Source organism: Galendromus occidentalis, unplaced genomic scaffold (assembly GCF_000255335.2).
Source record: "Galendromus occidentalis unplaced genomic scaffold, Mocc_1.1 scf7180000077480, whole genome shotgun sequence".
Classification (NCBI taxonomy): Eukaryota; Metazoa; Arthropoda; class Arachnida; order Mesostigmata; family Phytoseiidae; genus Galendromus; species Galendromus occidentalis.
The window spans coordinates 303,948-321,117 of record NW_003805468.1 but is presented as its reverse complement, the minus strand read 5'-3'; the positions used below and the strand labels follow the sequence as shown (position 1 = coordinate 321,117).

General features: G+C 52.9%; 1 protein-coding gene across 1 annotated transcript; it reads left to right on the top strand.

The window, feature by feature from the left end:
- The first annotated feature begins 395 nt into the window (after positions 1-395).
- LOC100902703 (protein tiptop-like) lies at positions 396-2,771 on the top strand. Its single transcript, XM_029112012.1, has 3 exons — positions 396-809; positions 972-1,367; positions 1,419-2,771. Exons 1-3 carry the CDS (start codon positions 426-428, stop codon positions 2,769-2,771), a joined length of 2,133 nt encoding a protein of 710 aa, XP_028967845.1. The 5' UTR covers positions 396-425.
- Positions 2,772-17,170: the final 14,399 nt, after the last annotated feature.

Below are 17,170 nucleotides of genomic sequence, written 5' to 3'. Positions count from 1 at the left end.
TTCCAGGCGATGACGATTCCGAGGATCGAGAAGTTGCGCTGAAACATGATCTCATGAACGACAACAACAACACGTTATCAGCTGCGAACGTGAAGCGCTCGCCGAACCCTTCGCCGGAATCGATCGTTGTAGCCGCGAATCCCCTCGACTTCAGCGTCCGCCGATCCTCGGACGATGAGGACAGTAGTCGTTCCCCACCGCTGCTTCTCCCACGAGCAACTCCAAGTCCAAAAACTCCCGGCGACGCACCTGATGCACCTTTGGATCTGTCGAGAAAGCCCTCCTACGGAGGGTGTTTGACCCCATCATCATCATTATCATCATCGACGACGACGACCACCACCACCAATTCAAATTCAAACGCCACCACATTGCCTGCATGCCCCCGTTCTAGTCTGCCAGCCTTAGCGTTATCCTCATCGGCCATGTCTCCGTTAGCGTCGTTAGCGTCGAAAATCGAAGCTGCTCAATGGGCGCCGACCCCGAAGGCGGTGTCGTCCAACCGTTCACTCGATTGGAAACCTGCGAAGCAACCGAAACTCGATGCGCACGGCCTGAAAACCCGGGACTCGTTCAGACCCTCGAACCGACAGAATCCCTGGCAATCGCAATGGATCAGTAGATCGGGCGAGCAGACGAAAGACGTTTTCACTTGCGTCTGGTGCAAGGAGCAGTTCCAATCATTGGCGGATATGACAATCCACATGAAGAATTCGCCTCGTTGTGGAATGGCCGGAATGCACGCGGCAGCCGCTTCGTCGTCGTCGTCCTCGTCGCCCTCTTCGGTTTCGTTGTCGTCGAGTGCGGCTGTAGCGGCCGCGGCGGCCCAGGCCACGGCAGCTGCGGCAGCTGTGGCCGCCGCCGCAGCCGTCGGTGGCGGAGCCCCCTCGGTCCTGTCGCAGCAGCAGCAGCAGCATCATCAAGCGGCAAGCTCAGCAAAGGCTCATCATAATGCGCCTACCCCGCCACAGCATCCTCAGCAAGCAACAACGAAAGACGGAGTTCCTCTGCCTCGTAAATTGGTTCGCGGACAAGATGTCTGGCTGGGGAAGGGCGCCGAGCAAACTCGTCAGATCCTCAAGTGTATGTGGTGCGGTCAGTCGTTCAAGAGTTTGGCCGACATGACGCAACACATGAAAGTCACCCAACACTACACCAACATCATCAGTCAGGAGCAAATCGTCTCGTGGAAATCTCCCGATGAGAAGGCAGCTCAGAACCAAAGTCAGCAAGCGAACGCCGTCCTGACGTGCAAGGTCTGCGACCAGACGTTCGGATCGCTCAAGGAACTCAACTACCACATGGTCAAGAACAACCACTACAAGGACCACATTCTGAGAATGTTCGGCGACGCGGCAGCGAGCGCCGTCGCCGCCACCAGTCCGCCCGCCGCCACGGCGACCACCCCACCGTCTAAGAGGAACCCCGGTCGGAGCGACCGCGGGAAAAAGTCTCTACCCGTCAAAAAGCTTCTCGAGCTCGGAAGACAAGCCACCAGCCCTGAACAAGCTCTCGCCCAGCTGGCCATGGGGAGAATTACCTGTGAAGAGTGCGGAGACAAGGTCGAATCGAAGGACTTCGTGTCCCACGTCAAGCAATGCCCAAGAATTTTCGGTGAAATGCCGCTGATCGGAAGCGCGACCAGAGACGCCGACGACGACGACTCCGAGAGCCACCGGTCGGTGACACCGAAATCCGTGGATTCCTCCAAAGAGCACAACGACACCCACCATTCTAATCATGTTTCCCACCACCATCACCACCATCTCCATCACGGGACGTCGGCGTCGTCGAGCGCGTCCACCGGTGCGGGTGGCGGCTCGGTGCTCGCGTCGCTCGAGAAACTCGTCGAAAAATCATTCGATGGCAAGGGAAAACGCCAGCAGGGCTCTGGAATTCTTCAGCGATTGGGCATCGATGAAGAAGTTTATCCTCCGTGGCATCCTGCGGGATCCCCGAGGAACTTCAACAGTGCAATAAGCGCCGCGCAGATGCTCAAAAGCCCGGGCTCGTCCGAAGGTCTCGACCATCCGAGCCGAGGCTCGACTCCAAGCGGCATTGGGAGGGCGCAGTACGGCGGGAACAGTTCACCCGATAGACAGTCGAGCCGTTCCGCGCCTTCTCCCGCAGCACCTGGAGCTCACGTCCGATCCTCGCCGGCTCCTTCGGAGTCCTCGACGAGGGCTTCGAGTCCCGGAGCGCCCGATCATCTCGCGGTCGCTGCCGCCGTCGCTAGCGACGAGAAACGCCAAATTCACTCTCGATCTCCCGGAGCGGAGAGCGCGGCCTCGATCCACGAAGATATCAAAGCACCGTCACCCCAGAAATCCAGAAACAAGAACAAGGACAATCCGCTGCGTGAGCTTGAGAAACTTCTTGACAAAACCGAGACCCATAGACAGTCGGCGATGTCGTCGGCGGGCCTGGCGGGTCTACCGGGCGGAGCCGCGGGCTCGATCCTAGCGTTCTCTTGGGCCTGCGGTGATGGAGCCACCGCTTCCCCCGAAGGCTCTTCCATAAAGTGCGCGTTCTGCGACACACATTTCGTCTCGAAAGGAGCCTACAGACACCACTTGTCGAAGATGCATTTCATCAAATCCGACAATAACTCAGACACGGACAAGAACTCCGAGCGCGGCTCCGTTTCGCCGGCGCCCTCTCAACCGCCATCGGTCGCTTCGGATTCCGCATCGTCTGCGAACGACTCACCTCATTCGAAGTTCCTCAAATACGCAGAACTGGCCAAACAGTTGTCGTCGAAGTACGTGTGATCAGACTTTGATGCGAGAACAGAGGCGATTCGCAGCGTCCGGCTGTGTTCGGGCAACGCAAACGATCCGAGATCGTATCGTGTCATCCGTACTCCATTTGGAAGAATTTCACAGCCGGAGTCCGACGGGTAAACGCAGAACTAGACCCGGAGACATATCACCCGAAGACGTATGGAAACACTTCGCGACGTCATATCACTGATCTTACTGTAGATGACGACCGATTGAGCAGAGATATAGCGACACTGTGTTCGGAGCGATGTGCGTGGCGCGTGTGAGCGAGTTGCGTGCTTGTGTGTGTGTGTGAGTCTGTGTGTACATACGACGACATCGAGATTAGTCGCAAACGAATCTCATGGAAAGATTCTCATTCCACTCAGCTCGGAGACTTCTGAGCCTCTCCAGCCTCGAAAACGGAAGCGAAATGGAGCAAACGAAGGAAAGGGGCAGACAAACCAACACTATTATTCTTCGACTCCTTTTGTTGTACTTCGGATCTCTTTCTGGACCTTCTGGAAACACCCGTCTGCAGACATTCGGATATCGAGCGGAATCCGGAAATCAATCGGGGAATCCCGATCCCGGAATTTCCCCCTGGATGAGACTCTCCGAGCAGAGCACATTGGGAAGACGGTCTGGAGAGAACTTTTGCATTCCAAACTAAGTCATCGCTCTGAGTTCCGGCTTTTTGAACTCTGATCTCCCGGAACTCGCGAGCGACCCTTCCAATCACCCACCAACTCAACCGCCTACCCAATCAACAAACCCAACCGTGCCTGCGGCATGGTGAATACGTAGTAGAAAGAGAGACTTGGAGCGTTTTCCTCTTCTACCCCTTCGAAACCCACTTACTCGCCCTTGCAACCCTTGAAAAAATTAGCGGCTCGCACCATACGTCGTTTTTGCGGCCGTGGCTGTACTTAAAAGTTTTTGTGATTTCTAAGTAGAATGGAAGAAAGTCAGTCAGTCAGGTTGTCGAGGGCTGGCAGGAAGTTGTCAACGTTAGCGACGCAGTAGTGAAGATAAATCTCCTTGAAATATACGATTCTTGGAGGTAATACGTAGAGTTCGCCATTCATAAACCCTTTGCCCTTCTACCTTTAAACTCTCGTTTCTTTGAGAGCCCGCCACACACTCACTGGGGTCTTGTTCGGCAACTCCTGTACTCAGCATACGTATATAAACTACGAACTCCCCTCCGATTGCAACAACAACAACAACCAGTAATAATAATTACGATAATAACAATCATCATGAACGTGATGGAGACCCTTCATGGTGACGATAGCATCAGCATCCGTAACGACAACGATGCTCATGATTGTACCGAGCAACATGATGATTACACGTTTTTTTGTAAATATGAATAATATTTATTGAAATAAGTAAATAAGCCGACTCCGATGCCGGCAGCGTCTACGAGAGGGCAGAGACCGCGATTTCCTGATGGACGCGGTGGAACCCGGGTTCAAATCGATAGAAGTAGGACATATTCTGATTGAATTGAATAAATTATCCCAACGTATCCCAGAATGAATGCGGGAGAACTCGGCGACGAGAATCGACAGATACTGAATGCAGCTCAACGAACGGACTGCGCAGAACGCAACGACAAATAACTGAAAGAAGGAGATGTAGTTGGAAACACCCGGGAAAGAGATTTTCCAAATGCAAAATAAAACGGAAGAAAAACCGAAGATTTCTAAAATCGAGAATGACTTGTTTTCATTGATATCCGGGACAAGAGGGGCAGCGTGTGATCTGGAGTTCTCCAATGACGTGCGGGGAAAGATTTCGAGTCGCTCCGAGCTCGTTAGATCTGGAGAAGGACATCAACGGCGAGGAAATGAGTCCACCGGGTGGCGAAGATGCCTTTGACGCTTGGTCTGTTGTCGAAGATGTTGTTGCAGCCAACGATTTCAGACGGAAACGCCGTGAGATCGTCGATGGTAATAAATCTTCTCTAGCAGACGTACTTCATCGTCGCAACTTCACTACTTGAACGTACAGAAAGCGAACAAGTGGGTGAGGGTAGCGGCGAGAGACAATTATATATTTTGAGTCATATCAGTTGGCTGAACGACACAGCGGCTTTCGAATGCAGAAGCAATTATTCACTTGCTTTGACGTCTTCTCGCTTCGCGGCCATAGATCAAACGAGGCCTTGAAGTAGATTGAAGTTCTGTGCCGCTTTTGCTGCTACCATCGAGTCTCCATAGACACACGAATAAACAGACCGACGGGCAACTGAACGAACGAACCAACGAGCGAGCGAGCGAGTGAGCGAACAGATAGACAGGCAAATCCCATCGTCCTCGGAACCATTACGACGGACGTATCTGTCATTAAACGACACGCCGGCAGGTGGCAAACTCTTCTTGACTTCGTGCACATTTTGGAATCGAATGAAGTCTCCCCGAGGACGTACCGATCGCTCTCATTCTGAATCAAGACAATGGGGCTATCGAAATTAGCAATCAATCGATTCCCGTCAGAAGAACGAGGCCGACATTTTTGAGGGAGACGAGAGAACACCAATGCCAGGGAGAGACTGGCGAGAAAAGGAACCAGGGAATAGGATTAGATTACTTGTCCCGCACATGCGTATGTCGCCTTTGATGAAGAACGGAGTGCTTTTCTGTAGATTCGCCGAGCGAATGTCGCCCGCTCATCCATGATAAATGAACAGATCTCCGCTCACTGCCCGCTGGTCCACTTGCCTGCCTGACCGACCGGACGCCCGCCCGCCCTGCCGACGGCCTGCCTGACGGTCCGCTTGCTCGCCCTCTCTAAGAGCATGATGATCGTGACAAGTCGGCAACCAAGCTAGCGAAACAGACAAACCAACCAGTAAGCCGACAAGCTAGTGAGCGCAAGCATGCGAGCTGATGAAGCTTTTGAATTCGAGCCTCTGTGCAAGCAGCCAAGCAAACAAACACCAAGACTCCCATGGAAAGAGCTGATCATCATTGATTGATGATCGCTGCCTAAGCACTCCTATCTCGTGGTCACTCACATCGAATCTTAGCTAGTCTTACACTCCGCAGATCACGAGTCGCAATGAGGAGCAGAAGCCGCAGCATCATCCAAATCGGCTCGAATATCATTCGCCCGGACCGGGACTCCCGGATAGGATCCCAAATGATACTGGACGATCGCGGAAGATTCCGCGCAAATTCCGTAATCCGATCCGATACATGCGAGAACAATTTCAATCGTGCGATGATCACGTCTGGTCGCACGATGGAAGAACTCAGACTTCGCGGCTCCTTTCACGCTCATGGCGGATGGGAGCGTGACTACATTTTGATTGGGACGTTTTTATTACGTGAGGACGATCATATGGGAGCACGACAGTCACGGGCGTAGGCAGCGATTCTCTTCTCGGGCAAGAGAAGGCAAGCCGTTTCATCTCGGCACTGACAAGGTGACTTGAAAAATGGAATCAAAAACCGCTTCAAGTCGTTGCTTTCTGCTACTGCCGCCCCTTCCATCCCGCCGACGGCGCCCGCCTCCCTGTTCCGCTGACATATCCCATGCAAGAATCCCCTCCTCAGTCCCTTGGTTATTTGTCTTTTGCTCGCATGCTCTTATATGTACCTCCTCGCAGAGTGTCGCAATGGAGTGGTCGCAATGTTCCTGATGTCGCAGCCGCTAAATCTCTTCATGTCGGTGGAGCGCGGTAGACATTTTTCGGCGGGGCTTTAACGCACTCGCTTGTTTACTCAGTTGTTCTTCTTCTCCACCGCGTCCGCGTTTACCTTTCTTTCGTCCCCGCTCGCGTACAGGTGCATGATAACTCTCCTCTGTTCCATCTCTCTCCTTAAATGAAAATGTATGCCCACAAAGGCAACAGTCGGTCGGAGACATCCCGCGAAGTGTGCATGAGGGGAGTGAAGGAATAACAGCGAACGGGAGAAGAAAAAAACGAAGGGGTAAGGTCGGCAGGGCATCAACCAGTCGGTCGGTCGGCTCGCGCCGCAACACGAGGCAAAAAACTAACAAAGATATGACTTACGGGACATGGAACGGCCGCAGCAGCAGCAGCAGCATTGCTTGCCGACTAGCAGGTGGCGGGCTGACTCGCTCGCTCGCTCGTTGGTTCGCTCGCTGCAAGGAACGCATCGTCTCACGATGAATACACGAGCATATGTGATTTTTCTCAAGACGGCCAAGAAAAACAAAGCTCGCGAATGCGCCAACGGCGACGGCGGCGTTAAGCAAATGACGTGTCAGATTTTGCTCCGCGCACCGTGCATAGTTGATGATGTCCTACACTCGGCATGAGGAGCGGGGAGGGAACAACAAGGAATGTAGAGCTGCCCCAAACGACCAGACACTTGCAATCGCCACGACTCCATGCTCATATCGGCCTCGGCCGGAGAACATGTTTGCGTTTTTTCCTGAGCTATATCGCTCCCATCGTTGAGTATAGGGGGTGATCGTCTCCCCCGGCCCCCCCCCCCAACCCAGAGCCGCACCGAGATGCCCCGGCCGTGATTACACAGTTTTGACCTCGGAGGGGCATTTCATCCTTCCTGTTATTCCTGTACCCTCAGCCGGAGCTTGAATCGGAGTTCGAGGAGTCGCTTTAAAAACGGAGCCGGTAGTCAAGGTAGGTCATTCCGACGATGCTGCTCCGATGTTTTATGTTCGCCTCCGATTGGAAATGGAGCACGGGGAGATGTTCCCCTTTCCCCATACCGCTGTCCTGAGGAACTACTCGAGTCATCTCCTCGGGGAGATCCGGTTCCTAACAAGAGTCTCCCATATTAGTATCTTATCCGAACGATGTCGTCCTGTACGCTTCCCCCGTGTGAGATTCTCATGGCCCGTCCCATCCTTCCACCACGCTCCTATTGTTCTGCTCCCCCTCTGCCAGACCGCTGCCGGGGCTCGTCGTAAATAAGCTGATTTAATATAATTGCCTTAAGAATATACGGCCGGATGGCAACGAGCAACGCCCCAGAGACCTATCCGGAGCCGCGACCGGCGCAGTTCATCAGGCTACGTGATGAAGTGCTCATCGAACTCCCTCATGTCAGACTGTAGCACCGGCGGCTCCATCGAGATCCGAGCCTTTATAGGGTCTCTCTTTCGTGACCGAGAATCGCTCCTTATTAGAATCGTCAGAGCCTTGCGTGAAATCTGGTGTCGTCTCGTTAGAAAGTCACCTTTCTATCTCGAGTCCACGATAAGCACTCGATTTCGAAGATTTGAAGGAGTCTCAAATCTTTCGTCCGAACCTTCGCGCGAGTTGTAAATCACATTTTTCTTGGGCTTGTGCAATACACGGAATCAGAGGTATTCGTTGGACTAATAAAAATGGATAGTAGATTAAAGTGGCGAGGTGACAACAACAGCGCCGTCGGCAGCAGGGGCTAAAGCGATCTCGTTCGGGAATGAAGATTTACGTCGAGTTCACATAAATGTCCTCAGGAGCGAGCCGTAGGCATCGTTATGTTCTTTAGATACGGCCTTCGCAATTTGGTGCATAATTCTCTGTACGACACCCTGAAGGCGTAACTTGTCTCAGAGACAGTCAACCTATCGCCAAGCCGCTAGTCAAGCAGCCGGGTGGCAGTCGAGGTCTCCATGGGACGATCATGTCGCCGCCTCCGTAGGCAACAATGTCTTCCTCTCCTATTCCATCTTCCTTTCTCTCCGAGAGCCTGTGCTATATAATTTACTAAAATTGCACCGGCGCATTGGTCGTGTTTGCCATTCCACGCCGATGAGGAGCGACTATGAATGTTCTCGGCTCCAGGAATATTTCATCAGAGAACGAACACCGCGAGATGTGCTTTCCGCCTCCTGCGATGTGTTCTCCGACACGACCACCGCCGTCGCTAAGCTCATTCTTAGACACCGGGAATAAAAGGGACAATAGGATTCTCACCGCTCCCAAGACAAAATGGAGAAAGGAGAAAAAAATCTGCGACGCTCGACGACAACCCACCATGTTCCCGGCGTTCGAGCGGCAGTCGAGTACCGCCAGTCGAGCAACAAGATCACGAAATACTCGATTCCTTTTTACTCGGCGCACAATCTCGGCGAACATTTCGTCGCGGAATAAGTGACGAAGCTTCTCAAAATTTAAGTCCAACGAGAGCTCCCCGAAGCTGCGGATCGCTTCGCCCCTGCGAGAGCGCGAACAACACGTCGAGTGGAATACGGAAGGGAATTCACCTGAGCGAACGAGATTCAGATCCGAGCGCCGAAAGAGAACCCGGCGCTAAGGAGCACTCGCGCTCGATTCTCGTCAAGCTCAATTCTCACGTCGTCGTCGTCGTCGTCCGGCTGCTCTTTCGAGGTCGGATTCTTTTCTCGACGATCGACTCAGATGCTTACTCAAGTCTTTTTGCGGGAGTCGCGGTAGCCACCGCATCGAAATCTGCGTCAATGGCTCTGGCGCCGGCGGTAGTCCCACTGCTGAAACGAAGGAGACTATGGCTGTAGTTGGATAGGGTAACCTTAGACGGTGGTGGCTATAGAAAAAAAGGCAGTTTCATCTTTTGCGATCACGTAGCGGCACTTCAAGAGTTGCGTGAGGCCTTCTGGACTCAAATGAGGATTTATATGGCGGAGCGGTCTCTCAATTAGAGACGCACACTCTCAGCGATACTTCACGCCTCCACCATAGAATGAGAGGAAGCAGCAGCAGACGAACAAACGGACGAGCAGCAAGAGACGCCAGCAAGTGCAGGAGCGTCGTCGTGGTCGTCGCCGTCGTCGTGGAACAGGACGACTGGACAGAGCAGAGGGAGCAGGACTCTTCTCTTCTAGTAAATCTAAAAACCATTCGCACGTCCGCAGCAGGTTACTAATGCTTGCCAGCCGTCGCTGTTGCGACTGACCCTCTGACGATCGAGCACTCAACAAGCCTGTCCCCCGCCCCCCTTCCCGGACGACGATCGGGGGATTTGGGGGGGGGGGCAACAACGTCAGCAGCGTCGAAGCATTAGTTCCCAATAAGTGTCAACACCTGCCCCCCGGTCCTGATTCTAGTATGTCATGATTTGCGCCAATTAAGCGGGACGCTCAAGAAATCCCGACTCCGAGGTTGCCAGACGGTGAGATCATCTCTCGGGATCAGGCCCGAAATTTTGGGAATATATCGGATTCTCGTCGTCCTCAAATCGCGCGATATGGAGCATGTTGTTCCGACCTGCACGATTCACGTAATTTCCCCAGGCTTTGCGAGTTTCGACGACTGAAGATATACAACCTCTCGAGGTTGTGTATTCCCCGTTCGGTGCCTACGTCGCGCGTCGTCGTCGGCGCAATCCCTGTCGCGACGATCGACATTGATATGCTCCGACGGAGGGCACAAGGTGAGACAGACAAGGGCGTTCAAGGCAAGCTCGCGACGACGGCGGACAGCCAAGTAGACGAGTTCAATGTTTGCCGCTTGCTAGGCCCGTCGGCTATAAATCCGCGTTAAGCGCCGAGCGCGCGCAGATATCGAGATGTAGAGGATCTTGCTCTTTTCTTCTCTCCTCTTTTCCTCTCCGGCGGGTGGGTAGGTTGGTGGGTGGCCGGGCGGACGGGCAGCCGGTCGGTCGGTCGGTCGCTTGGTTGTTTTTTCTCGCGTTGTATTTCCTCTGCTCCTCTCGCCCCCAGCCCTGATCTCTCACTCGTTTCCATAGGAGCTGTTCCTGCTCGCTGCGGCGGCGGGGGCTGCCGGCCAGGATTCTAGGCTTTCTTCGTTCTTCTCAACGGTTATGGCGCTACGTGTCAGACGTGAGACGCGGCATCGATGGCCTCTTTATTGTGTTACAATTGGCCGTCGTCCTGCGCGCTGCTTCCCTCTCTCTGTCTCGCTCAGTTTATTTCCCGCTGGAGCTAGCTCGCTCCTCTTTCCCCGTGAGCCCGGTCGCACTCCCACCCCTCGTGCTATTCTTCGAGGCGAACAGTAAGAACGCTTTTACGTCCCGCAGCCGACCAACCAACAAACCAGGAATGAGGGTAGAGCAGGATTGAACATATTGACCTTGTCGCGTGTAATTCCGTTTCGGCGATCGAGGGCCACGTCGAGGATTCCCGTCGGCTCTGCTCACTCACTCAGTAACCCACCTGTTCATCTGAGCGAGCAACAACTTGGAAACTCGAGATCTTCTAAGGCAATTTCGTTTTACTTTCGCCGTGGCCGACGGAAATCAATCCTCGATTACCGATCGGTCCTGGTGTCGCGTGGGACGGATCAGGAAACTGAACGGAATTCCGTGAGCTGGATCCTCTCCCGTCTGAGCGGAGCGTACAAGGTACCTACACCGCAGAACAATCAAAGCAACGACCTTTGCGAGCGTCCGCCTCGATGGAGAAATTGTGATTCGGCCTGAGAGCCAGATATGCGGGTGAGTATGTCATGATCGAAAGTTCAACAGGCTGCGGGTTCGCGAAGGTTTCGCTCATACACAGTCATCCAATGTCGAGACGGCCCAGCTGGGGATCTCCGTGTACGTGAGCGAATTTCAAGGGTTTACAAGATTCCAAACTTCTAGTCGAAATCTCTCGTCCGGCGGGTCGCCTAGCCGATGGACTCGAGCAAGCGGATCGGTCAACTCATACGATTATCATCAGGGGCTCGAATACCTAGCTGGTTTTCGAACCGCTGCCGGGGAATTTCGGACAAAAGTACTCAAGTCGTAAGTTAGCGCCAATGGTCGCTTGTCTCAAAGTTTCGTCTCTCTCTTCAGTTTCTTTCTGCCTCAGAAAGATTCGTGTTGTTGTTGCTGCTGCTGCTGCTCCTCCTGGTGACGCTGGTGGAGGTGGTACGGCGGCGCACGAGGAGTTGTAATAAAGTGTTGTGATCACGAGTTATAGCGACGCGAAGGAACAGCTAGCGGGTCTGCCTCCCCTTCTTCAATGCCAAGTCCCTCGGCTCACTCAGAGGCTGACTGTCCAAAAAACACAACTTATGCTCAACTTGTTCCTACTGACATCTCCTGCAATGAAAATGCTGCTACTCCCCGTTCTCGCCTTCCCAATCGAGAAGCGATTCCTCGCTTGTCTCCTCGGAGAACGACTGGGATGCCGAGCTCCTCACAAGAGAATAGAACAAGCCGAGAAATCTTGTGGGAGCAAGAGCCGCGTGCGGGGGCAATGCGTAATTTTCTCTCGGTTAATTGCTCACGGAATTCCGCAGGTTTTCACATTTGTTAACGAGTCTGGCCTCCTTCGCACGGAAGTCTAGGACTCGGAGGCTCGCATCTCTTCCCCGGACTGGGATTGAGCACCGCTGTTCGAAATTTCAGAATTAGACATCCTGTCGCTTCGGAGAAGATGACTCCCAATACGAGTCGATTCGTTACGTGGATGGAGAGCTTGCACTGACTGCGATGAGCATTCGGATGATTGTTGGACAAACAGCCGTAGCTCGGCTCGGATATGTGAATGCACCGTTTAATGGAGACCCGAAATTGGTGATTCAGAAGTATCTGGGTACAATACATCGAGCGAAACGAGCATGGAAATCCGACGAAGAATTACATGCAAAAGAGGAAGAGACCGCGCCTCCCCTGGCCATCCGGTCGAATTGCTTTTCCGAACGTAAGACAATCGATGGACAATGCTCTGAAGATTCAGGCTTCGGTACGCCTCATGTACGTCATTGGTACCCGACCGTCGCTCATGGTCGAAGATCCGCGAATTTCAATCGGAGCCGGCTGTTGAATTCCGGTGCATTTCGGCGACCTCGAGCTCCTGGTTTTAGTTTTTGATGATCGATCCCGCCTTGATGTTTTGAAAGAAATCGCGGCGGCTTCGCCCGTCATCTGATGAATCCTGTCTCGTGGGAGCACGTGGACCGATTCAGACAGAACACAAGAAGGCGAACTCTGTGAGACAAGGATTCGATGGCCGGTGGAGACGGCGAAGAGCCCGCATTGGTGAATCAAGAATCGACGAGAGACGTGTGCGCCTTCCTCGTTCTGGTGTGACGCACCGATTCCGGATCATCGATGGTAGCCCGGCTTGGTCTGGCTCACCGAGAATCAACCACCCGCTCGTACTATTTGACTTCGGGAGACTCATCGACGGCAGATGAATTTCGTATTCGCTAATACTGCTTCAATCCCGGACGGATTCACTTCCCCTGGGCGACTTCCTGGAGTAATTTCACCGAGGCGACTTGTTGGCGCGCGAGTCTCGTTTGGAACGTGATGCCCTTGTGCCATACTCTATTTTGATTGAATGGTCGTGTAATCGGTCATACGTTCATCCTGCAATCCATCAGCACCTTTGTCCAGAAAGCAGAACTGCTATGCCCTTCTGGTTCGAACGAGCCGTCTATCAGTCAAGAAATACACTCGTCTCTTGTTCTGTCCATCAATGCATTCCAAGTCCGGTCGTCCCTCGGACAGCTCATTCAATCGAGCGTTCATCCATCCCGCCATCCATAGATGTAAAGCAACAACACACCGTAGGAGAAACAGAAAAATAAAGATAGAGAGTCATAAATCAACGGCCAGGAGGCCAACTACCAACTGCGGACGTCGGTCGGTCGACGAATGTGAAGAGTGAAACACTAATTTGGCCAACGCGAATTCCTGCTTCTGACGAATTCTGCTTCGTCGGATTTCCAGACGCTGATATCTCTCACTCAATCCTCCCCTCTGTTATCTCGCTGGCTTCATTGTTTTGACGAGAAAGACTTTCTAGAGAGCCTGGCATCGATCCCCACGTTTTCCATTTTCTGGATTCGAACGCCACCCGGCGGTAAACGCGTTGAGTTTTCCCGCGCATCGAGGAGCGAGCAAACATGACACCGTTCTCATGCCGCGGTATGCCGTAATGCACCGTGCAAGAGCGTGTGCATTACGGTTTACTGTGCCGGCGCACCGCCAGAATCCGCTGCAGCTCATCCCGGACTCGGTGTTAGACTAGGGTTACGATGGTTCTGCTCATCGGTTTATTCGAGCTTCGGTTTCTAGTTTTCCAATCGCTCGTCGAGCAGCTGGAACACGAAACTGTGAGGGAAGGCGAACCGGAGAAAGCATTAGAGGACCGCCGCTGAAGAGAACGATTCATATCTCCGGAACGAATTACTGCTGCTCTTGCAGCCGCGGAAGTTGGCTGTTTTCCAGCCATGAATGACTGAGTCGGTGCTCTCCGCGAACGAGCGAGTGAGCGACCACCGCCCACTCACTCCTTTAGCTGACTTTCTATCTTCCTTTTTTCCCGAATGTTTATCCTGCTCGGCCTCTTCGTCTTCGGATGGCACACCGGATCGATTCGGAGAAAATCGTGCGATCATCTCCTACGAGGGAGATCGACTATATACGCCGATGTCGAGCGTTGGCTTCACATCGCCAGACCCCGAGCCGTCAGTCTTCGGTGGACAAGCTTCCGGAATCTCCGACGAGGCAATGGTGGAGATCTTGCTTAATTCCGACTTGAAACTCTGAGTCGAATTCCACCGGGAGCTTGGGCGCGAGGAGAGTGAGTCGAGCGGCTATCGGAGCTCCGTGCCTCCGGAAATGGGCTCCGCGGTGAGGGAATTCCAGCCCAACACTAAGATGACCTCCTAAGGAGGAAGCCTGGAGTGCGTCACAGAGCTCCAATGAGTCTCACAATCAGATCTGAGATCCTCTATTCTGAAGTCTGAACCGTTTCTTCCGTCCCAGTCGGACAAGTAGTAGTGCAAAAACAGCGGTGCATTACTTAGTTAGATGCATTCGGGGAATACCATAAATTCGAAATCATAAATCCGTCATAGTTCATGATACCCCCTTTTCTTTGCCGGCGATACCGTCAAAAGAGGCGTCAGCAAGCGGGTGGCCCGGTCGGTCGGCTGGGCGCTGGTCCAATTGTGTGGCGTCTTCACGGTTGACGTCGTGCGACACCGATGACGTCGAACTTGATTTGGTTTCGCCGATCCGGAGGCTGTCATTCTGCCTCTTCTTTCTGTCCCCTCTCCTCAGATCATCCGGCCCTATCAGATCATATGGCTCGAGTGGAAAGCTCCTCCTGATCGATTAGCGAGCGCGAAGTGCGTTTACGATACCCGAGTAATGATGGAAACTTCATCGTCAATAGAAAGGTCTATCACGTCCTTCATCGATTTCTTTGTGGATCATCCTTTCCGTGGATCGGGGGGTGAAATCCATGAATCGATCATCGACTCGTAGATCTGATATGAGCCGACCGATCGATTTCCGCCTAGGACCGCTTGAGACAGGACGGAAATTTATACGGGGAGATAGGTCGATCCGGAGCAGATTTCGACTCCGTCTTCTCCAATCAGGGGACGTCATCGTCGTAAGAGGAAGTATACTGGTCGAGAGCTCATAACTCAAACAGCTGGTGATAGCAGAAGCGGCGATGTAGAGTCTTATTCTCATCTTTCGGTTTCAGAACGAGCCGAAAACGCAGAGAATCAAAACCACCTTCACCACCATCATCATTATTTCCAACCAACTCCATTTTAATTCTAATTGTCGTCACCGCGTCGACGGATTCTTCTTTCGTGTCTGGTGCTTATATACCGCTTCGGCTAATTTTCGACTTGGCGATCCGCTCATGAAACTTCTGCTGCAGGCAGAGATGTCCATCCGTAAGAACGTCCGTAAGAACGCCCGTCAACTCGTCCGGCTCTAAAGCTGGTACCTTTGGTCGCGAACCGAACAGACGGCTAGCTCGCCGAGGCGCAGCTCAACTCAACGATCATTTATCATTCCTTTGCCGGTGACAGATAGAATAGAAAAAAGAATGAGGAATATAACGTATGAGAATCTGCCAAAACACTGAACTTCGTTGACGGACACCGACGCCGAGTCAAACTGAGGAGCCCTGTCGGCTAGGACGTTGACGATAAACAGCAACTCGCGGCTGATACGAATCGAACTTCCAGACACGGAGGTCGAGGAAATACCAGCCGAAGATTTTCTTCTCGAGGAGCACCTCCTTCTGCTGTGGCCGACTTGTCTTGCCAGTGGGACAGAGAGATGTCTGAAGTTTCCTCCCTTCCTGTTCATCACATCTCCGTGGGTCTCAGATGGCAGTGTTTTCTGTTTGTTTTTTTCCGCATAGCTGATAGTTTATTTTTTCTGTCGGCTCCTCGCCGTGCATAGTCTTCGCTTGTTTCCTTAGAAACATTTCGCTGTCATCGTTTTATTCTTCAAGTGAGCGAACTACGAGCAAGAGGAAGTACCACCAGCAGCAGCAGGACGAATATTGACACCCGCTGGGTAGCTCGGGATGGGCTGCGCGGGGCTAAGCGATTCGCTGGTGGTGGAAATCTGTGAACGCCGAGGGTAGATGCGCTCCGAGAAATGTTTCTTAAGAACTCGTGCGCCTTGAACACGCTGCCAACGAAGCCTAAACGCGAATATTTACGCGCGTCAAATGTTACAGGGGTATCGGCGGCGAGTCCATCGTCAACAACAGCGAGCAGAACTACGAGAAGTACCGCAGAAAGGACGGCTACCACAACGTCAAGCCAACTCGAGATACAGAAGACGCGCACGTCAACAACGAGCGGAATCGACTTCGCGGGGACTCCGTCGTTGTCAACGGGGCTACTTCTCCATTGAGAGGTGCGAAAAAAGACGGAACGAAACAAAAGAGATCTTTTGACTTCGTCGTCGTCACCGCTGGAGACGCGCTGGAACCAGTCAATCTGAGTGAGAGCCAGTCAAGTTTTTCCGTAAAGTCGCCATTTGTCGGCGACTTCTCCACCGACGTCGCTGCCGACGCCATCGCTGAAGTCCAACTGAGAGCGAGAAACAAAGAAACCAAACGATACATAGCAACGGATTGACAGCACAGCCCATCCATAAATCACACAACTAGCAAACTGAGCGACGAGCGAGCAAGCGAGCGAAGGAGCCAACGGCGGGAAATACTCCGGGAGCACTGCACTTACGGAGTCAGATATACGTGAAAACCGAGGATGGACTCTGAGCCCGTGGAACGGAGTTCCCGTCCTGGAATCAATTCTCTGAATCGTAGAGGAAGGAGGGATGAGTTCTCCGGCAGACCTCAGCGGAATCTCCTGCGAAGCATGGATCTAATTCTTCGGACTAAAAGAGGAGGAGCCTGATTTCAGACTTCGGGGAATTTCAAAGATTCTCCACAAGCCACGAGGCACCGCACTCAATCTTTCTACGCGGCATTTCCGGTGGGGAAACATCGCTCAAATCGATCCTCTGTCACGGCGATTGTCTTCTCCGCGTGATCTTCGGCTTCACGCACCGCACATCCTTCAAGATCGCCCTTAAACTCCAAAAGTCATTAGACTGATCTCCTCACAGCCGGAAATTAATAGATCGTATCGAGAACATCGACAGAAAATATGAACGAACGAATCAGATTGCAAACAAGAGAGAGTATTCGTTCCGAGCGCCTACGGTCTCCGACGGGACGCTTTCGACGTATGATCGGCCGTCGGTGACGCC